Genomic DNA, 24491 nt, shown 5'->3' with positions numbered 1-24491 from the left:
TTTTTTTTTTTTTTATATTGCTACACATCTCTCCTACTCTTTCGTTATTTCTTGATCAAACCATCTTGCACCACGTATTGTCCTCAAACATTAATTTCCATCACATCCACCCTCCACTGTATTGCCTTTTCAATAGCTCATTCCTCACATCCATATGATATTGTTGGGAGTGCTCTATGACTTATATTTATTTAGCATTTCTTTATAAGTGAATAGATAAGGTCCTTTTTGGACCGTGCAAAAGTCCTAGACAGTTGGAAATTTTTCTGGAAGTTATCTGCTTGGTGTCTTCTTGTGAAAACAAATTTCTTCATATTCTTGAACTCTAGAAAATGAGAGTGATATACATGCAGTTCCCAAACAGGAACAACCATTTTGATAATATATGGATAGGAGCAATAGATAAAAGTAGTCTATTTATTGATCTATAAATCTGATACCTGTTCCCTTTTGGGACTCCCTTAAGGTGATGTCCACGGCCATAGAGTCTCCATAACTTTACTTGCAGTGCAAGAGTCTGAAGGTTTCATTATCATACCCTGGCAACCTACAGGTCCACAGTGTGTCTGCTTTCATGTATGATATGGTACGCATAGGAAACAGGTGTCAGTATTATTGCAATGTCACATGTTTTGTGGCTGCAGGAAATAAGGGTACGAGGTAACCTATGTATTATGGTATGTTAGAATACAACGTAGATAATTTGTAATTAACCTATAATGAATCAGCTTGGTGCACTGCTTTGGTCCATGGAATGCAGTGTTTGAGACCTTTATGAATTATAGTCATCGACCTTGTAAATTAACAAAACACCTGTCTGTGATGGTATTTATTCTTTGAAACTCAAAATCCACTATAACTATCCATATTCATCATTACTGCCTGCATATTTAGCCATTCAAATACTACCGACAACTGTTTTGTATGCATATAATATTATACATGAAATCGGATGCACTGTGGTCCTTTAGTTTGCTGGGCATGATAATGAAACCTTCAGACTTGTGCACTGTAATTATAGTGAAATCCAATGCCTCTTCATAGCCTTTAGTGCCTCACCCTTAACAGGCCACTAGCAGAGGGCAAGTCTTGCACAGTGTTTGCAGAAGCTCCTACCTATTGTTCCTACTGACTACTTCTACCTAATGCTCCTACGTAAATGTTCCTACCTTCTATGAGATCCATTGCTCTTACCATTTTGCCAAAAGGCATGTTATGTGTAACAAGGGGAGATTTTATGTTTGTTGACAGAATTCCAGTAGTCCATGTATGGATGATGCAGAAAGATAAGATAGCTACCTAGGTCTGAGGAGTGTAGCTTGACAGCCATTGAAGTGCTGGTTCACTATGCAGTTGTCAAAAACCCTCCTGATGCATAAGTGGGTAGTACTGGTAATATACCTCCCTGGTCATTGGCTGCTAAGCTTCTACAACTTACCAGATAGAAGTAGTAGTTAGAAACGTTTAGGATGGAGCATTGGATAGAAAGTTTAGGTAGAAGTAGTTGGTAGGAACAGAGGCAGGAGCATTAGGTAGAACTAGTCAGCTGGAACATTTTGTTGGAGCCTCTGCAAACAACTAAAATTGCCCTCTGCCAGTGGCCTGTTAAGGTTGAGGCACTTAGAGCTAAGAAGCAGCTTTGGAGTTCACCAGTTATGTAGACTTCATTGCCAATGCCACCCCCTTGAGGGAGTTCCAGGTGGGAACAGGTGTCAAAGATATAGATAGATAGATGAATAGGTAGATAGATAAAACCATACCTTAGATTCATGGTCATTTATGAAACTCATTCATGAATAGTTCATGCGTCATTTCCTCTTTGAATACTTCTTCAAGATATTAATACTTCATGGCCAGTGAAATATTTAGGATTGTGAAATATGCCTTGTTCACACAAGAGCTTTGATCTTTGTGATTATAACATATGGGTTAAAGAATGCCAACTCAAGGATCTTGGTTAAGTTTGAAACTATTTAATTAACTTCAGTGAAGGGCGCAAACGGGGAGGTGATAACAAGTAGTGGTGATGTGAGAAAGAGATGGAGTGAGTATTTTGAAGGTTTGTTGAATGTGTTTGATGATAGAGTGGCAGATATAGGGTGTTTTGGTCGAGGTGGTGTGCAAAGTGAGAGGGTAGGGAAAATGATTTGGTAAACAGAGAAGAGGTATTAAAAGCTTTGTAGAAGATGAAAGCCGGCAAGGCAGCAGGTTTGGATGGTATTGCAGTGGAATTTATTAAAAAAGGGGGTGACTGTATTATTGACTGGTTGGTAAGGTTATTTAATGTATGTATGACTCATGATGAGGTGCCTGAGGATTGGCGGAATGCGTGCATAGTGCCATTGTACAAAGGCAAAGGGGATAAGAGTGAGTGCTCAAACTTCAGAGGTATAAGTTTGTTGAGTATTCCTGGTAAATTATATGGGAGGGTATTGATTGAGAGGGTGAAGGGATGTACAGAGCATCAGATTGGGGAAGAGCAGTGTGGTTTCAGAAGTGGTAGAGGATGTGTGGATCAGGTGTTTGCTTTGAAGAATGTATGTGAGAAATACTTAGAAAAGCAAATGGATTTGTATGTAGCATTTATGGATGTGGAGAAGGCATATGATAGAGTTGATAGAGATGCTTAGTGGAAGGTATTAAGAATATATGGTGTGGGAGGCAAGTTGTTAGAAGCAGTGAAAAGTTTTTATCGAGGATGTAAGGCATGTGTACATGTAGGAAGAGAGGCAAGTGATTGGTTCTCAGTGAATGTATGTTTGCGGCAGGGGTATGTGATGTCTCCATGGTTGTTTAATTTGTTTATGGATGGGGTTGTTAGGGAGGTGAATGCAAGAGTTTTGGAAAGAGGGGCAAGTATGAAGTCTGTTGTGGATGAGAGAGCTTGGGAAGTGAGTCAGTTGTTGTTCGCTGATGATACAGCGCTGGTGGCTGATTCATTTGAGAAACTGCGGAAGGTGGTGACTGAGTTTGGTAAAGTGTGTGAAAGAAGAAAGTTAAGAGTAAATGTGAATAAGAGCAAGGTTATTAGGTACAGTAGGGTTGAGGGTCAAGTCAATTGGGAGGTAAGTTTGAATGGATAAAAACTGGAGGAAGTAAAGTGTTTTAGATATCTGGGAGTGGATCTGGCAGTGGATGGAACTATGGAAGCAGAAGTGGATCATAGGGTGGGGGAGGGGGTGAAAATCCTGGGAGCCTTGAAGAATGTGTGGAAGTCGAGAACATTATCTTGGAAAGCAAAAATGGGCTATGTTTGAAGGAATAGTGGTTCCAACAATGTTGTATGGTTGCGAGGCTTGGGCTATGGATAGAGTTGTGTGCAGAGGGTGGATGTGCTGGAAATGAGATGTTTGAGGACAATGTGTGGTGTGAGGTGGTTTGATCGAGTAAGTAATGTAAGGGTAAGAGAGATGTGTGGAAATAAAAAGAGTGTGGTTGAGAGAGCAGAAGAGGGTGTTTTGAAATGGTTTGGTCACATGGAGAAAATGAGTGAGGAAAGATTGACCAAGAGGATATATATGTCGGAGGTGGAGGGAACGAGGAGAAGTGGGAGATCAAATTGGAGGTGGAAAGATGGAGTGAAAAAAATTCTGTGTGATCGGGGCCTGAACATGCAGGAGGGTGAAAGGAGGGCAAGGATTAGAGTAAATTGGATCGATGTGGTATACTGGGGTTGACGTGCTGTCAGTGGATTGAATCAGGGCATGTGAAGCGTCTGGGGTAAACCATGGAAAGCTGTGTAGGTATGTATATTTGCGTGTGTGGACGTGTATGTATATACATTGTGTATGGGGGTGGGTTGGGCCATTTCTTTCGTCTGTTTCCTTGCACTACCCTGCAAACGTGGGAGACAGCAAAAAAAAAGAAAAAAAAAAGGAAAAAAAATTATATTTTGCTTTGTCGCTGTCTCCCGCGTTTGCGAGGTAGCGCAAGGAAACAGACGAAAGAAATGGCCCAACCCACCCCCATACACAATGTATATACATACACGTCCACACACGCAAATATACATACCTATACATCTCAATGTACACATATATATACACACACAGACACATACATATATACCCATGCACACAATTCACACTGTCTGCCTTTATTCATTCTCATCGCCACCTCGCCACACATGGAATACCATCCCCCTCCCCCCCTCATATGTGCGAGGTAGCACTAGGAAAAGACAACAAAGGCCTCATTCGTTCACACTCAGTCTCTAACTGTTATGCAATAATGCCCGAAACCACGGCTCCATTTCCACAATCAGGCCCCACACAGCTTTCCATGGTTTACCCCAGATGCTTCACATGCCCTGATTCAATCCACTGACAGCACGTCAACCCCGGTATACCACATCGATCCAATTCACTCTATTCCTTGCCCGCCTTTCACCCTCCTGCATGTTCAGGCCCCGATCACTGAAAATCTTTTTCACTCCATCTTTCCACCTCCAATTTGGTCTCCCACTTCTCCTCGTTCCCTCCACCTCTGACACATATATCCTCTTGGTCAATCTTTCCTCACTCATTCTCTCCATGTGCCCAAACCATTTCAAAACACCCTCTTCTGCTCTCTCAACCACGCTCTTTTTATTTCCACACATCTCTCTTACCCTTACATTACTTACTCGATCAAACCACCTCACACAACACATTGTCCTCAAACATCTCATTTCCAGCACATCCATCCTCCTGCGCACAACTCTATCCATAGCCCACGCCTCGCAACCATACAACATTGTTGGAACCACTATTCCTTCAAACATACCCATTTTTGCTTTCCAAGATAATGTTCTCGACTTCCACACATTCTTCAAGGCTCCCAGGATTTTTGCCCCCTCCCCCACCCTATGATCCACTTTCGCTTCCATGGTTCCATCCGCTGCCATATCCACTCCCAGATATCTAAAACACTTTACTTCCTCCAGTTTTTCTCCATTCAAACTTACCTCCCAATTGACTTGACCCTCAACCCTACTGTACCTAATAACCTTGCTCTTATTCACATTTACTCTTAACTTTCTTCTTTCACACACTTTACCAAACTCAGTCAGCAGCTTCTGCAGTTTCTCACATGAATCAGCCACCAGCGCTGTATCATCAGCGAACAACAACTGACTCACTTCCCAAGCTCTCTCATCCACAACAGACTTCGTACTTGCCCCTCTTTCCAAAACTCTTGCATTCACCTCCCGAACAACCCCATCCATAAACAAATTAAACAACAATGGAGACATCACACACCCCTGCCGCAAACCTACATTCACTGAGAACCAATCACTTTCGTCTCTTCCTACACGTACACATGCCTTACATCCTTGATAAAAACTTTTCACTGCTTCTAACAACTTGCCTCCCACACCATATATTCTTAATACCTTCCACAGAGCATCTCTATCAACTCTATCATATGCCTTCTCCAGATCCATAAATGCTACATACAAATCCATTTGCTTTTCTAAGTATTTCTCACATACATTCTTCAAAGCAGACACCATATCCACACATCCTCTACCACTTCTGAAACCACACTGCTTCTCCCCAATCTGATGCTCTGTACATGCCTTCACCCTCTCAATCAATACCCTCCCATATAATTTACCAGGAATACTCAACAAACTTATACCTCTGTAATTTGAGCACTCACTCTTATCCCCTTTGCCTTTGTACAATGGCACTATGCATGCATTTCGCCAATCCTCAGGCACCTCACCATGAGTCATACATACATTAAATAACCTTACCAACCAGTCAATAATACAGTCATCCCCCTTTTTAATAAATTCCACTGCAATACCATCGAAACCTGCTGCCTTACCGGCTTTCATCTTCCACAAAGCTTTTACTACCTCTTCTCTGTTTACCAAATCATTTTCCCTAACCCTCTCACTTTGCACACCACCTCGACCAAAACACCCTATATCTGCCACTCTATCATCAAACACATTCAACAAACCTTCAAAATACTCACTCCATCTCCTTCTCACATCACCACTAATTGTTATCACCTCCCCATTTGCGCCCTTCACTGAAGTTCCCATTTGCTCCCTTGTCTTACGCACTTTATTTACCTCCTTCCAAAACATCTTTTTTATTCTCCCTAAAATTTAATGATACTCTCTCACCCCAACTCTCATTTGCCCTCTTTTTCACCTCTTGCACCTTTCTCTTGACCTCCTGTCTCTTTCTTTTATACATCTCCCACTCAATTGTATTTTTTCCATGCAAAAATCTTCCAAATGCCTCTCTCTTCTCTTTCACTAATAATCTTACTTCTTCATCCCACCACTCACTACCCTTTCTAATCAACCCACCTCCCACTCTTCTCATGCCACAAGCATCTTTTGTGCAATCCATCACTGATTCCCTAAATACATCCCATTTCTCCCCCACTCCCCTTACTTCCATTGTTCTTACCTTTTTCCATTCTGTACTCAGTCTCTCCTGGTACTTCCTCACACAAGTCTCCTTCCCAAGCTCACTTACTCTCACCACCCTCTTCACCCCAACATTCACTCTTCTTTTCTGAAAACCCATACAAATCTTCACCTTAGCCTCCACAAGATAATGATCAGACATCCCTCCAGTTGCACCTCTCAGCACATTAACATCCAAAAGTCTCTCTTTCGCACGCCTGTCAATTAACACATAATGCAGTAACGTTCTCTGGCCATCTCTCCTACTTCCATACGTATACTTATGCATATCTCGCTTTTTAAAGCAGGTATTCCCAATCACCAGTCCTTTTTCAGCACATAAATCTACAAGCTCTTCACCATTTCCATTTACAACACTGAACACCCCATGTATACCAATTATTCCCTCAACTGCCACATTACTCACCTTTGCATTCAAATCACCCATCACTATAACCCGGTCTTTTGCATCAAAACCACTAACACACTCGTTCAGCTGCTCCCAAAACACTTGCCTCTCATGATCTTTCTTCTCATGCCCAGGTGCATATGCACCAATAATCACCCATCTCTCTCCATCAACTTTCAGTTTTACCCATATTAATCGAGAATTTACTTTCTTACATTCTATCACATACTCCCACAACTCCTGTTTCAGGAGTAGTGCTACTCCTTCCCTTGCTCTTGTTCTCTCACTAACCCCTGACTTTACTCCCAAGACATTCCCAAACCACTCTTCCCCTTTACCCTTGAGCTTCGTTTCACTCAGAGCCCAAACATCCAGGTTCCTTTCCTCAAACATACTACCTATCTCTCCTTTTTTCACATCTTGGTTACATCCACACACATTTAGACACCCCAATCTGAGTCTACGAGGAGGATGAGCACTCCCCGCGTGACTCCTTCTGTTTCCCATTTTTTAGAAAGTTAAAATTACAAGGAGGGGAGGATTTCTGGCCCCTGCTCCTGTCCCATCTAGTCGCCTTCTACGACACTTGAGGAATGCGTGGGAAGTATTCTTTCACCCCTATCCCCAGGGATAAAACATTAAAATGCTTGTCAAAAGGAGTGTTACATGGCTGCAGAATTGTCACACAGTAAAGCAAATAATATCAAAACCTTAACAAAGAACACTTGAAAATGTTAACACTACTAGTTCATGAGCATTGATTAACATGAAGGTCACCCACAAATTACAATATTTGCTCATGTTAAGATTGCAAGATAGAAGTTTGGAGTTTTAGGTTTGGTTTTACATTCCAGTGTTCAATGTTTCCTCTTTTTTATCATTTACTCTATGCAATGAAAATATTTGAAGACACTTCTATATAAAAGTTTTCATTAAACTTCTCTCATCATTTACTTTTCTTTTCAGCACTCATTATTTCTAACTTTTTTCCAAATAAATGTCTAAGTGCAGAAAAGTATGCTTTTGAGATGCACTGCTCTAGAAATTTTTCTATACACATCTATACAGGCCAAGTTATCTTGTATGTATTGCAATACTAATCACAAAGTTCCTATCGTTCGGTTAAATTTAAAGACATTTTGTATGCAAAATTACTTCAAAACATTTAAATGGCCTATTTATTATCAGATGTTTGAAGTCTTCTTCAAGGGTTTAGCATATTTTACCCAGTAAAATCAATTTTTTTTTTTTCAGATATCAAAGTTTTTCAAGGGAAATGTTTGTTGTTGCCCTGGGAATTTGTGAAAACTGTTGAAAAAACATCTGCTTGCATTAGTCTTTACATTATAACCCAAAATGTGAGGGGATGACTTCAACCTTAGCTTTTCTCAGAAACATTACATTGGAGGAAATCAACAGAAGAGTTTGTGTCATTCATTCAACACCTTCATCAGATGGTTCTTTTTTCTATACATAGTGGATCACCCTTGCATAGTGTGGGATTTCTCCATCAGGAAATCACCTTTAGAATGTATTCATTTCAACATTTGGGTTTTTCTTATCTGAAAGTAATTTTCTTTAAAGACCTCCTTCAAGTTGATATACTCTCATGGCTTAGAGGAGTGAAATTAAGTTTTGACATTTATAAAATTGAATGAATGATTTATCAAGTTATTTTTTTGAATTTGCTTGTTTTGAAGTTTGATAACCTTTTTACTCCAAACTCCAAGTAGGGTCCTACAAGCATTATCCAATTTTCTTTTTAACCCTGCTCTGCTTTTCCTCTTCCTTTTTAGAAAGAGGCATTGTCTTTATTGATGATGACCCCGTTTAGGTATATGCATGCAGTCTATGAATTTTGAGATGCAAAGCATGTCGGTCTCTGGGAGTTAGGGGATCAGTAACAGTTTCACTGTGGTGAACTCATAGTAATCAAAGGTGAGCCTGAAACATGTGAGCTTTGGCAACTATGGGCAAATGGTTTGCAACAAGTGGGAAAGCTAACACCATGTCACATAGAAGGTCCAAACCCTCTTACATAGCCAAAAGTTATCCCATTGCTTATGGAATACTGCCTTGGAGAAAAAGTTTCAAACCCTAGAATTTGCATATGTGTAACATTGATTTTGTAATTGATGTATCTACCTAAATTGATTTCTGCCTTTACAGATCATATTATGTGAAAAATGAAACTTTGGCTGAAGTTGCTGCAAAGAAGGAGCTTCATAAACATTTGCTCTACTTTGCTCCAAAACTTCAGACCTCTATCGATAAATTCTTGAACATTATGGTTGATGAACAGGAAGAGAGAGATCTGAGTACAGAGGATGATGAAGTAAACAGTGAGGTAAGATAGCTTAACACTCCACCAGTAAAAGAGAATGATTGGTTACAAACAAGGCTTCATTAGAAAGTTGTGATTTGGTAGTTATTTATTTTTTGCACTTTCTACAGTTTGGAGACTGTGTGTTAATCAGTCCTATCCAGTGAAGGCAGTTAGATTTTGACAAGGAAAGCTCAGCTGCTTTAGCAGCCCTCTCTCTCATGATCTACTCTAGGCGCACACTATCCTTAACATATACTCGCCATAGCACCCACACTTCTAATTCCTTATGGAGTGGTTTACTTGCATACAACCTTGTAGTTCATTCATACAAATTCTCTAAAGGTATTCCATTAACATTACAGTTATTTATTACATTACCATTAAAAAGTGCAGAAATGGCTCTTTGAAAATGTGTGTTGCTTTTTTAAAACAAGTATCTAGTGTGTATTTTGGGGAAAGTAGAATCTGTGAATCGAAGAAATGGTTTGTCTGTCTTATAGAATAGATTGAAATTAGTGAATATCTTGCAGATCTGAAATTGCATTTGCAGGATGATTACACTTTTTGGTGAACATTAGGCTAAATTGAGAAATATTTGTTGGTCTGTTTTCATTTTTTGTGATTTTTGTATTGGAATTGAAGATTTGTAGTCTGTTCTACTCATAATACAGTTTCCATAGGAAGTGGAGCCAATCACTCCAACACTTCTTAATTGAGAACTGAGACAAAGTCATCAGCTTAGAGTGGATATCCTAATGGCTCATATACATGATTTTATTTTATTTTATCTTTTCACCTTTTTTATTAGAATTCTATGTGAAATTTTAGATTGTCTTTTGTTTGCTTTTGAATGATTTTGCTTGTTTCACAGGATGTGGATGTTCCTAAAGTACTAGGTGATTTGGTTGAGGCCATCATTGGAGCAGTGTATTTAGATAGTGAGAGGTCCATAGAGGTGAGTTCATTTCCATTTTTCTGTGATGATTACTTGCTTTACAGAGTTATTTGATTATTGCTTGTAATTCTGTGATGATTACTTGCTTTACAGAGTTATTTGATTAGTGCTTGTAATTCTTTGATGATAACTTGCTTTACAGAGTTATTTGATTAGTGCTTGCAACCTAGCAAAGGTTGCTATTTACAGATGATATGACTTTAGTGGTAGTCTCCAGAGAGAAATTCCAGAAACTAGAGACACATTTTGGGAGAGTGCTTGAAAAGAGAAATGTGACCTTGAATGTAAATGAAAGTAAGGTATTATAATGATGTGCAGGAAGGGGATGTGACATGATGGTTTGAGTGTAAGTTTCAATGGGTAGAATCTGAAGACAATGGAGTGCTTTAGGTTAGTTCTAAGGATGGATGTTGTGGCGAATGGGACCATGGGGATTGAAATGAGTTGAATCATAGGTTGGGAGAGGGAGCAAAGGTCTTTGATCCAGTAATGTAGTATGGATGTGAGTTTTGGACATTGAACTCAATTGAAAAGAAGAGGATGGAGGTGTTAGAAATGAAATATATGAAATGTTACATGTTATGAGGTGTATGGGTCATTTGAGGAATGACACTGTAAGAGATAAATGTAGCAGCAGCGCAGTCTGATTAAGAGAACTGATCAAGTTGTGTTTAGATTAGATGGTTTAGATGTATGGAAAAGATGAACAAAGGAGGACATTCTGATAGGGCCCTATGTGTCAGAAGTGGAGGGAGGAAGGGGAGTACGTATTTCCCTATAACTACCAGGGACAAGATTTTGTCAAAATCAAGGTTAGTGCATGATGTTACTGTTACATCTTGCTTGATTGATGACAATGTTTCTGTCTACCACTGCAGTCATTCTGTAGTCATCAATGCTGGCTTCATTTAGGACTGATTGCAATCATATATCTGGTTTTCTTATAAATGTTTCTGTAGTTGTTCCTTGCATATTTTGTATGTGTCCTGGAAGTACATTGACTAGTAGGAGACCAAGGAGATGGAAGGTTGGAGTGAGAGAGGCTTTGGGGGATGAGGCCTGAACAACCAGGAGAATGAGAGGTGAGCATGGGATAGAGTGAATTGGAGAGATGTGGTGTGTGTGTGTGTGTGTGTGTAATTACCTATCTACCTATTTATACAGTTTGGATAGAGAGCTTGACACTCATGGGGCCCCATCTCCTGATTTTTCCATCATTAAATAGGCTTTTAAACTTTATATACTGCCAGCATTCACTGCTTTATTTTGCAGTTTATTCCAACCATCTACTACCAGTACAAGCTCTACCCTACTTATGACCTATGCAACTTACAGTCATCCTTACATATGACAGGAAAAGATAGATTAAATAATCGAAAGTGATGAAATATGAGCGGAAGAATCATAAATGAAAGGTATTAAGAAACTGCAGAATCTTATGATAAAGCTGGTTAATAAAAGAATGAGATGATCATGATAGAAATTTAGTAGGATAAAAGAATGCTGTACAGGTGTATGAATTCTACATGCCATACTGACATATCTGACTGGTTGGTCAGAACAGAACTTGGACGTATGTTGGGGAGGGGATGTACTTTGTAACATCGTTTTTACCAATCTTTTTACCCAGCTTTTTTTTATGGCATCTTGTTGCTTTGTTGCTGCATATCTTAAAGAATTGTTCTCAGTGATTATCTTCTGGCTGATTTAGGAACCTGAAGGCTCATTTCAGGTGCTCCCTCTCTCTCCTGTTGTCCATGATGGACAGCTTTATAGCCATCAGCCTATCATTGTAGCTCATCTTTCTTAATTCAGGTACCTTTTTAATAAAACTTCTCTGTACACTCTTTATCAGATTTTGTGCTTCTTAAAGTGCAGTGACCATCCTCATGGGAAATATCTCTGGTTATGAATTAGGCACAATGTTAACCCCTAGATCTCTTTCACCTGCAGATTCCTGTACTTTATCTCCCAGTTTGTAATGATCACACTGAGGTCTTCCTTCATTCTCTTCCAACCTCATCACCTTGCATGTACTTGATTGGATCTTATTCATCCATTTATCAGATCAACCATGGAGCTTGTTCAGAGCACCCTGTAAGCTGATGCAGTCATCATTTTTTATTTCCTTAATGATCTTGGCATCATCTGTAAATGTGTTTAGATATGATTCCAGTCCATGAGGCAAGTCATTTATATACACCATTAATTGCTATGGACCCAAGACTGAACCCTGTGGCATGCAGTTATATAGCCTAAGCCCACTTTAAGGATGCACCTCTTGCCTGTCTTCTTTGCTCCCTTCCATTAAGGTAACCTGGCTAGTGCAGGAGCCCACTTCTTATTTTTGTAATCAGCTTCTGTTGTGGAACCATGTCAAAGGCTTTCTGGCAGTCCAGTAACACAGTCTTAGTACCCCTTTCTTTGAGCTATTTTGGAGCTCACTTTGTCATATTAAGTCTAGAAGATTGGTTATGCATGACTTACTTTCTCAGAAACCATGCTGTCTCCCTGTTAAAAAGTTTCTTCTTTGCAAGAAGTCACCCTTTTTAATTATCCTTTACAATATTTTTGTAAACCACACTTGGGAGCACTGAAGAATGTATGGAAAGGGAGGTAGTTGTATGGAAGGGCAAAATGAATATGTTTGAAAGTATGGTAATAGTGTTATATGGATGTGATACATGGGCTATAGATGATGTGGAGATGTGTTGGAAGTGAAATATTTGAGGACATTGTATAATGTAAGGTGGTTTGATTGATTAAGTAATAAAAAGGTAAGAGAGTGCTGTACTAAAAAGAGTGCAGCTAAGAATGGAAGAGGGTGTGCTGAAATGATTTGGATAAATGGAGAGAATGAGTGAGAAGAGGTTAACAAAGAAAGTGTGTCATGGATGGAAGGAACAAGGAGAGGGGCTGGACCATATTGGAGATAGAAGAAAGGTGTGAAAAAGATTTTGAATAATCAGGGCCGAACATGTAGGAAGATGAAAAGCATGCACTGAATAGAGTGAATTGGAACATTTTGTTATACAGGGGTTGACCTGCTGTCAGTGGACTGAACCAGGGAATTTAAAGTGGCTGGGATGAGTCATGAAAATGTCTGTGGGGCCTGTATGTAGATAGGAAGTTGTGGTTTAAGTGCATTACACATGACAGCTACTAATGAGTGGATGTGAGTGAATGCAAGCCCTTTTTTTGTTTGTTCCTTGCACTACCATGCTAATGTGGGAAATGGTTGTCATGTATGAAAAATGATTTGTTAGTGACACTGTCATGTAGTTCAGCGTAGTTTCCCGATCCCTTTCTGAAAGATAGGCACACTTGCCCTCTTCGACAACTTGGGAACTACACTATATTAACTTAATGAACAACATTTCTAGTAGTTTGATGAGTTTGTCGACACATTTTTTCAGTATGTCTGTAATTACAGTTTTTGATCACTATTTGGTGTTTATGGGAAAGTTTAACACTTGTGTTGCCCTGTCATCTTAACCATGTATATGTGTATATCTTTACTCCTATGTATGTATGCACATACATCTTCACTTATGCAAGGTACCCATTCTATTGACCACCCCCTAGAGGAGGATGAAAAGTTAGATGGACTGTGAACCGCCTGCCGTGACCAGGATTTAAACCTATGTTTGATCTCAGGCAGTCTTTGCATGATTGATGGTCAGTAATGCAAATCGCTGCACCATGGAGGTTTATGTTAATGATTTGGTGGTTGCTTGAGGATAAGGTGTTTTATCCTTAGGCTGAGCCAGGACATATGAAGGAATTACGATAAATCATAGAACAGTTACTGGGGCTTGTCTGTCGATATTAGGCTCTTATTTTATTATGCTTTGTCGCTGTCTCATGCGTTAGAGAGGTAGCGCAAGGAAGCAGGTGAAAGAATGGCCCAACCCACCCACATACACATGTATATACATACACGTTCACACGTGCACATATACATACCTGTACATTTCAACGTATACATACATATATACATACACAGATATATATTATTAAGGTATTAAGAATATATGGTGTGGGTGACAAGTTGTTAGAAGCAGTGAAAAGTTTTTATCGAGGATGTAAGGCATGTGTACGTGTAGGAAGAGAGGAAAGTGATTGGTTCTCAGTGAATATAGCTTTGCGGCAGGGGTGTGTGATGTCTCCATGGTTGTTTAATTTGTTTATGGATGGGGTTGTTAGGGAGGTGAATGCAAGAGTTTTGGAAAGAGGGGCAAGAATGAAGTCTGTTGTGGATGAGAGAGCTTGGGAAGTGAGTCAGTTGTTGTTCGCTGATGATACAGCGCTGTTGGCTGATTCATGTGAGAAACTGCAGAAGGTGGTGACTGAGTTTGGTAAAGTGTGTGAAATAAGAAAGTTAAGAGTAAATGTGAATAAGAGCAAGGTTATTAGGTACAGTAGGGTTGAGGGTCAATTCAATTGAGAGGTAAGTTTGAATGGAGAAAAACTGGAGGAAGTAAAGTGTTTTAGATATCTGGGAGTGGATCTGGCAGCGGATGGAACCATGGAAGCGGAAGTGAATCATAGGGTGGGGGAGGGGGCGAAAATCCTGGGAGCCTTGAAGAATGTGTGGAAGTCGAGAACATTATCTCGGAAAGCAAAAATGTGTATGTTTAAAGGAATAGTGGTTCCAACAATGTTGTATGGTTGCGAGGCCTGGGCTATGGATAGAGTTGTGCGCAGGAGGATGGATGTGCTGGAAATGAGATGTTTGAGGACAATGTGTGGTGTGAGGTGGTTTGATCGAGTAAGTAATGTAAGGGTAAGAGAGGTGTGTGGAAATAAAAAGAGTGTGGTTGAGAGAGCAGAAGAGGGTGTTTTGAAGTGGTTTTGCACATGGAGAGAATGAGTGAGGAAAGATTGACCAAGAGGATATATGTGTCGGAGGTGGAGGGAACGAGGAGAAGAGGGAGACCAAATTGGAGGTGGAAAGATGGAGTGAAAAAGATTTTGAGTGATTGGGGCCTGAACATGCTAGAGGGTGAAAGGCGGGCAAGGAATAGAGTGAATTGGATCGATGTGGTATACCGGGGTTTATTTTGCTGTCAGTGGATTGAATCAGGGCATGTGAAGCATCTGGGGTAAACCATGGAAAGCTGTGTAGGTATGTATATTTGCGTGTGTGGACGTATGTATATACATGTGTATGGGGGTGGGTTGGGCCATTTCTTTCGTCTGTTTCCTTTGCCCCCTTTGCCTTTGTACAATGGCACTATGCACGCATTCCGCCAATCCCCAGGCACCTCACCATGAGTCATACATACATTAAATAACCTTACCAACCTGTCAATAATACAGTCACCCCCTTTTTTAATAAATTCCACTGCAATACCATCCAAACCTGCTGCCTTGCTGGCTTTCATCTTCCGCAAAGCTTTTACTACCTCTTCTCTGTTTACCAAATCATTTTCCCTAACCCTCTCACTTTGCACACCACCTCAACCAAAACACCCTATATCTGCCACTCTATCATCAAACACATTCAACAAACCTTCAAAATACTCACTCCATCTCCTCACATAGCCACTACTTGTTATCACCTCCCCATTTGCGTCCTTCACTGTAGTTCCCATTTGCTCCCTTATCTTACGCACGTTATTTACGTCCTTCCAAAACATCTTTTTATTCTCCCTAGAATTTAATGATACTCTCTCACCCCAACTCTCATTTGCCCTCTTTTTCACCTCTTGCACCTTTCTCTTGACCTCCTGTCTCTTTCTTTTATAGATCTCCCCCTCAATTTCATTTTTTCGCTGCAAAAATCGTCCAAATGCCTCTCTCTTCTCTTTCACTAATAATCTTACTTCTTTATCCCACCACTCACTATCCTTTCTAATCAACCCACCTCCCACTCTTCTATATATATATATATATATATATATATTTTTTTTTTCTTGCTTTGTCGCTGTCTCCCGCATTTGCGAGGTAGCGCCTCGCAACCATACAACATTGTTGGAACCACTATTCCTTCAAACATACCCATTTTTGCTTTCCGAGATAATGTTCTCGACTTCCACACATTCTTCAAGGCTCCCAGAATTTTCGCCCCCTCCCCCACCCAATGATCCACTTCCGCTTCCATGGTTCCATCCGCTGCCAGATCCACTCCCAGATATCTAAAACACTTTACTTCCTCCAGTTTTTCTCCATTCAAACTTACCTCCCAATTGACTTGACCCTCAACCCTACTGTACCTAATAACCTTGCTCTTATTCACATTTACTCTTAACTTTCTTCTTTCACACACTTTACCAAACTCAGTCACCAGCTTCTGCAGTTTTTCACATGAATCAGCCACCAGCGTTGTATCATCAGCGAACAACAACTGACTCACTTCCCAAGCTCTCTCATCCCCAACAGACTTCATACTTGCCCCTCTTTCCAAAACTCTTGTATTCACCTCCCTAACAACCCCATCCATAAACAAATTAAACAACCATGGAGACATCACACACCCCTGCCGCAAACCTACATTCACTTTCCTCTCTTCCTACATGTACACATGCCTTACATCCTCGATAAAAACTTTTCACTGCTTCTAACAACTTGCCTCCCACACCATATATTCTTAATACCTTCCACAGAGCATCTCTATCAACTGTATCATATGCCTTCTCCAGATCCATAAATGCTACATACAAATCCATTTGCTTTTCTAAGTATTTCTCACATACATTCTTCAAAGCAAACACCTGATCCACACATCCTCTATCACTTCTGAAACCACACTGCTCTTCCCCAATCTGATGCTCTGTACATGCCTTCACCCTCTCAATCAATACCCTCCCATATAATTTACCAGGAATACTCAACAAACTTATACCTCTGTAATTTCAGCACTCACTCTTATCCCCTTGCCTTTGTACAATGGCACTATGCACGCATTCTGCCAATCCTCAGGCACCTCACCATGAGTCATACATACATTAAATAACCTTACCAACCTGTCAATAATACAGTCACCCCCTTTTTTAATAAATTCCCCTTGAATACCATCCAAACCTGCTGCCTTGCCGGCTTTCATCTTCTGCAAAGCTTTTACTACCTTTTCGCTGTTTACATAATCATTTTCCCTAACCCTCTCACTTTGCACACCACCTCAACCAAAACACCCTATATCTGCCACTCTATCATCAAACACATTCAACAAACCTTCAAAATACTCACTCCATCTCCTTCTCACATCACCACTACTTGTTATCACCTCCCCATTTGCGTCCTTCACTGTAGTTCCCATTTGCTCCCTTGTCTTACGCACGTTATTTACCTCCTTCCAGAACATATATTTATTCTCCCTAAAATTTAATGATACTCTCTCACCCCAACTCTCATTTGCCCTCTTTTTCACCTCTTACACCTATCTCTTGACCTCCTGTCTCTTTCTTTTATACATCTCTCACTCAATTTCATTTTTTCGCTGCAAAAATCGTCCAAATGCCTCTCTCTTCTCTTTCACTAATAATCTTACTTCTTTATCCCACCACTCACTATCCTTTCTAATCAACCCACCTCCCACTCTTCTATATATATATATATATATATATATATATACATATATATATATTATCCCTGGGGATAGGGGGTTAAGAATACTTCCCACGTATTCCCTGCGTGTCGTAGAAGGCGACTAAAAGGGGAGGGAGCGGGGGGCTGGAAATCCTCCCCTCTCTTTTTTTTTTTTAATTTTCCAAAAGAAGCAACAGAGGGGGCCAGGTGAGGATATTCCAAAAAAGGCCCAATCCTCTGTTCTTAACGCTACCTCGCTAACGCGGGAAATGGCGAATAGTTTAAAAGAAAGAAAAAAAAAAATATATATATATATATATATATATATTTTTTTTTTTTTTTTTTTTTTTTTATACTTTGTCGCTGTCTCCCGCGTTTGCGAGGTAGCGCAAGGAAACAGACGAAAGAAATGGCCCAACCCCCCCCCCCATACACATGCACATACACACGTCCACACACGCAAATATACATACCTACACAGCTTTCCATGGTTATATATATATATATATATATATATATATTTTTTTTTTTCTTTCTTTGTCGCTGTCTCCCGCATTTGTGAGGTAGCGCAAGGAAACAGACGAAAGAAATGGCCCAACCCACCCCCATACACATGTATATACATACGTCCACACACGCAAATATACATACCTACACAGCTTTCCATGGTTTTCCCCAGACGCTTCACATGCCTTGATTCAATCCACTGACAGCACGTCAACCCCGGTATACCACATCGATCCAATTCACTCTATTCCTTGCCCTCCTTTCACCCTCCTGCATGTTCAGGCCCCGATCACACAAAATCTTTTTCACTCCATCTTTCCACCTCCAATTTGGTCTCCCACTTCTCCTCATTCCCTCCACCTCCGACACATATATCCTCTTGGTCAATCTTTCCTCACTCATTCTCTCCATGTGCCCAAACCATTTCAGAACACCCTCTTCTACTCTCTCACCCACGCTCTTTTTATTTCCACACCTCTCTCTTACCCTTACGTTACTTACTCGATCAAACCACCTCACACAACACATTGTCCTCAAACATCTCATTTCCAGCACATCCATCCTCCTGCGCACAACTCTATCCATAGCGCACCGCTCGCAACCATACAACATTGTTGGAACCACTATTCCTTGAAACATACCCATTTTTGTTTTCCGAGATCATGTTCTCGACTTCCACACATTCTTCAAGGCTCCCAGAATTTTCGCCCCCTCCCCCACCCTATGATCCACTTCCGCTTCCATGGTTCCATCCGCTGCCAGATCCACTCCCACATATCTAAAACACTTTACTTCCTCCAGTTTTTCTCCATTCAAACTTACCTCCCAATTGACTTGACCCTCAACCCTACTGTACCTAATAACCTTGCTCTTATTCACATTTACTCTTAACTTTCTTCTTTCACACACTTTACCGAACTCAGTCACCAGCTTCTGCAGTTTCTCATATGAATCAGCCACCAGCGCTGTATCATCAGCGAACAACAACTGACTCACTTTCTTAGATCTCTCATCCGAAACAGACTTCATACTTGCCCCTCTTTCCAAAACTCTTGCATTCACCTCCCTAACAACCCCATCCATAAACAAATTAAACAACCATGGAGACATCACACACCCCTGCCGCAAACGTACATTCACTGAGAACCAATCACTTTCCTCTCTTCCTACACGTACACATGCCTTACATCCTCGATAAAAACTTTTCACTGCTTCTAACAACTTGCCTCCCACACCATATATTTTTAATACCTTCCACAGAGCATCTCTATCAACTCTATCATATGCCTTCTCCAGATCCATAAATGCTACATACAAATCCATTTGCTTTTCTAAGTATTTCTCACATACATTCTTCAAAGCAAAAACCTGATCCACACATCCTCTACCACTTCTGAAACCACACTGCTCTTCCCCAATCTGATGCTCTGTACATGCTTTCACCCTCTCAATCAATACCCTCCCATATAATTTACCAGGAATACTCAACAAACTTATACCTCTGTAATTTGAGCACTCACTCTTATCCCCTTTGTCTTTGTACAATGGCAGTATGCACGCATTCCGCCAATCCTCAGGCACCTCACCATGAGTCATACATACATTAAATAACCTCACCAACCAGTCAATAATACAGTCACCCCCTTTTTTAATAAATTCCACTGCAATACCATCCAAACCTGCTGCCTTGCCGGCTTTCATCTTCTGCAAAGCTTTTACTACCTCATCTCTGTTTACCAAATCATTTTCCTTAACCCTCTCACTTTGCACACCACCTCGACCAAAACACCCTATGTCTGCCACTCTATCATCAAACACATTCAACAAACCTTCAAAATACTCACTCCATCTCCTTCTCACATCACCACTACTTGTTATCACCTCCCCATTTGCGTCCTTCACTGTAGGCCCCATTTGCTCCCTTGTCTTACGCACGTTATTTACCTCCTTCCAGAACATCTATTTATTCTCCCTAAAATTTAATGATACTCTCACCCCAACTCTCATTTGCCCTCTTTTTCACCTCTTGCACCTTTCTCTTGACCTCCTGTCTCTTTCTTTTATAGATCTCCCACTCAATTTCATTTTTCCCTGCAAAAATCGTCCAAATGCCTCTCTCTTCTCTTTCACTAATAATCTTACTTCTTTATCCCACCACTCACTATCCTTTCTAATCAACCCACCTCCCACTCTTCTATATATATCTATATATATATATATATATATATTTTTTTTTTCTTGCTTTGTCGCTGTCTCCTGCATTTGCGAGGTAGCGCGAGGAAACAGACGAAAGAAATGGCCCAACCCACCCCCATACACATGTATATACATACGTCCACACACGCAAATATACATACCTACACAGCTTTCCACGGTTTTCCCCAGACGCTTCACATGCCCTGATTCAATCCACTGACAGCACGTCAACCCCAGTATACCACATCGATCCAATTCACTCTATTCCTTGCCCTCCTTTCACCCTCCTGCATGTTCAGGCCCCGATCACACAAAATCTTTTTCACTCCATCTTTCTACCTCCAATTTGGTCTCCCACTTCTACTCGTTCCCTCCACCTCCGACACATATATCCTCTTGGTCAATCTTTCCTCACTCATTCTCTCCATGTGCCCAAACCATTTCAAAACACCCTCTTCTACTCTCTCAACCACGCTCTTTTTATTTCCACACATCTCTCTTACCCTTACGTTAATTACTCGATCAAACCACCTCACACCACACATTGTCCTCAAACATCTCATTTCCAGCACATCCATCCTCCTGCGCACAACTCTATCCATAGCCTGCGCCTCGCAACCATACAACATTGTTGGAACCACTATTCCTTCAAACATACCCATTTTTGCTTTCCGAGATAATGTTCTCGACTTCCACACATTCTTCAAGGCTCCCAGAATTTTTGCCCCCTCCCCCACCCTATGATCCACTTCCGCTTCCATGGTTCCATCCGCTGCCAGATCCACTCCCAGATATCTAAAACACTTCCTCCAGATTTTCTCCATTCTAACTTACCTCCCAATTGACTTGACCCTCAACCCTACTGTACCTAATAACCTTGCTCTTATTCACATTTACTCTTAACTTTCTTCTTTCACACACTTTACTAAACTCAGTCACCAGCTTCTGCAGTTTTTCACATGAATCAGCCACCAGCGTTGTATCATCAGCGAACAATAACTGACTCACTTCCCAAGCTCTCTCATCCCCAACAGACTTCATACTTGCCCCTCTTTCCAAAACTCTTGCATTCACCTCCCTAACAACCCCATCCATAAACAAATTAAACAACCATGGAGAAATCACACACCCCTGCCGCAAACCTACATTCACTGAGAACCAATCACTTTCCTCTCTTCCTACACGTACTCATGCCTTACATCCTCGATAAAAACTTTTCACTGCTTCTTACAACTTGCCTCCCACACCATATATTCTTAATACCTTCCACAGAGCATCTATATCAACTCTATCATATGCCTTCTCCAGATCCATAAATGCTACATAGAAATCCAATTGCTTTTCTAAGTATTTCTCACATACATTCTTCAAAGCAAACACCTGATCCACACAACCTCTATCACTTCTGAAACCACACTGCTCTTCCCCTATCTGATGCTCTGTACATGCCTTCACCCTCTCAATCAATACCCTCCCATATAATTTACCAGGAATACTCAACAAACTTATACCTCTGTAATTTCAGCACTCACTCTTATCCCCTTGCCTTTGTACAATGGCACTATGCACGCATTCTTCCAATCCTCAGGCACCTCACCATGAGTCATACATACATTAAATAACCTTACCAACCTGTCAGTAATACAGTCACCCCCCTTTTTTAATAAATTCCACTTGAATACCATCCAAACCTGCTGCCTTGCCAGCTTTCATCTTCTGCAAAGCTTTTACTACCTTTTCGCTGTTTACATAATCATTTTCCCTAACCCTCTCAATTTGCACACCACCTCGACCAAAACACCCTATATCTGCCACTCTATCATCAAACACATTCAACAAACCTTTAAAATACTCACTCCATCTCCTTCTCACATCACCACTACTTGTTATCACCTCCCCATTTGCGTCCTTCACTGTAGTTCCCATTTGCTCCCTTGTCTTACGCACGTTATTTACCTCCTTCCAGAACATCTATTTATTCTCCCTAAAATTTAATGATACTCTCTCACCCCAACTCTCATTTGCCCTCTTTTTCACCTCTTGCACCTTTCTCTTGACCCCGTCTCCTTCTTTTATACATCTCCCACTCAATTTCATTTTTTCGCTGCAAAAATCGTCCAAATGCCTCTCTCTTCTATTTCACTAATAATCTTACTTCTTTACCCCACCACTCACTATCCTTTCTAATCAACCCACCTCTCACTCTTATATATATATATATATATATATATATATATATATATATATATATATATATATATATATATATATATATATTTTTTTTTTTTTTCTTGCTTTGTCGCTGTCTCCCGCATTTGCGAGGTAGCGCAAGGAAACAGACGAAAGAAATGGCCCAACCCACCCCCATACACATGTATATACATACGTCCACACACGCAAATATACATACCTACACAGCTTTCCATGGTTTTCCCCAGACGCTTCACATGCCTTGATTCAATCCACTGACAGCACATCAACCCCGGTATACCACATCGATCCAATTCACTCTATTCCTTGCCCTCCTTTCACCCTCCTGCATGTTCAGGCCCCGATCACACAAAATCTTTTTCACTTCCTCTTTCCACCTCCAGTTTGGTCTCCCACTTCTCTTCATTCCCTCCACCTCCGACACATATATCCTCTTGGTCAATCTTTCCTCACTCATTCTCTCCATGTGCCCAAACCATTTCAAAACACCCTCTTCTGCTCTCTCAACCACGCTCTTTTTATTTCCACACCTCTCTCTTACCCTTACGTTACTTACTCGATCAAACCCACTCACACCACACATTGTCCTCAAACATCTCATTTCCAGCACATCCATCCTTCTGCGCACAACTCTATCCATAGCCTGCGCCTCGCAACCATACAACATTGTTGGAACCACTATTCCTTCAAACATACCCATTTTTGCTTTCCGAGATAATGTTCTCGACTTCCACACATTCTTCAAGGCTCCCAGAATTTTCGCCCCCTCCCCCACCCAATGATCCACTTCCTCTTCCATGGTTCCATCCGCTGCCAGATCCACTCCCAGATATCTAAAACACTTTACTTCCTCCAGTTTTTCTCCATTCAAACTTACCTCCCAATTGACTTGACCCTCAACCCTACTGTACATAATAACCTTGCTCTTATTCACATTTACTCTTAACTTTCTTCTTTCACACACTTTACCAAACTCAGTCACCAGCTTCTGCAGTTTTTCACATGAATCAGCCACCAGCACTGTATCATCAGCGAACAGCAACTGACTCACTTCCCAAGCTCTCTCATCCCCAACAGACTTCATACTTGCCCCTCTTTCTAAAACTCTTGCATTCACCTCCCTAACAACCCCATCCATAAATAAATTAAACAACCATGGAGACATCACACACCCCTGCCGCAAACCTACATTCACTGAGAACCAATCACTTTCCTCTCTTCCTACATATACTCATGCCTTACATCCTCGATAAAAACTTTTCACTGCTTCTAACAACTTGCCTCCCACACCATATATTCTTAATATCTTCCACAGAGCATCTCTATCAACTCTATCATATGCCTACTCCAGATCCATAAATGCTTCATACAAATCCAATTGCTTTTCTAAGTATTTCTCACATACATTCTTCAAAGGAATCACCTGATCCACACATCCTCTATCACTTCTGAAACAACACTGCTCTTTCCCCAATCTGATGCTCTGTACATGCCTTCACCCTCTCAATCAATACCCTCCCATATAATTTACCAGGAATACTCAACAAACTTATACCTCTGTAATTTGAGCACTCACTCTTATCCCCTTTGCCTTTGTACAATGGCACTATGCATGCATTCTGCCAATCCTCAGGCACCTCACCATGAGTCATACCTACATTAAATAACCTTACCAACCTGTCAATAATACAGTCACCCCCTTTTTTAATAAATTCCACTTGAATACCATCCAAACCTGCTAATACAGTCACCCCCTTTTTTAATAAATTCCACTTGAATACCATCCAAACCTGCTGCCTTGCCAGCTTTCATCTTCTGCAAAGCTTTTACTACCTTTTCGCTATTTAAATAATCATTTTCCCTAACCCTCTTACTTTGCACACCACCTCGACCAAAACACCCTATATCTGCCACTCTATCATCAAACACATTCAACAAACCTTCA

The 24491-nt window shown here is 40.7% G+C and overlaps 1 protein-coding gene across 1 annotated transcript in view; it reads left to right on the top strand.

The window, feature by feature from the left end:
• The window catches only part of Dcr-2 (Endoribonuclease Dcr-2), a 173398-nt gene that overhangs the window by 121093 nt on the left and 27814 nt on the right, over positions 1–24491 (top strand). The window contains 2 exon segments of the mRNA XM_071673744.1: positions 8991–9168; positions 10019–10102. Coding sequence (XP_071529845.1) covers positions 8991–9168; positions 10019–10102 — 262 coding nt within the window.

This window comes from Panulirus ornatus, chromosome 19 (assembly GCF_036320965.1).
Source record: "Panulirus ornatus isolate Po-2019 chromosome 19, ASM3632096v1, whole genome shotgun sequence".
Lineage (NCBI taxonomy): Eukaryota > Metazoa > Arthropoda > Malacostraca > Decapoda > Palinuridae > Panulirus > Panulirus ornatus.
This window is presented reverse-complemented; position numbering and strand designations above follow the sequence as displayed.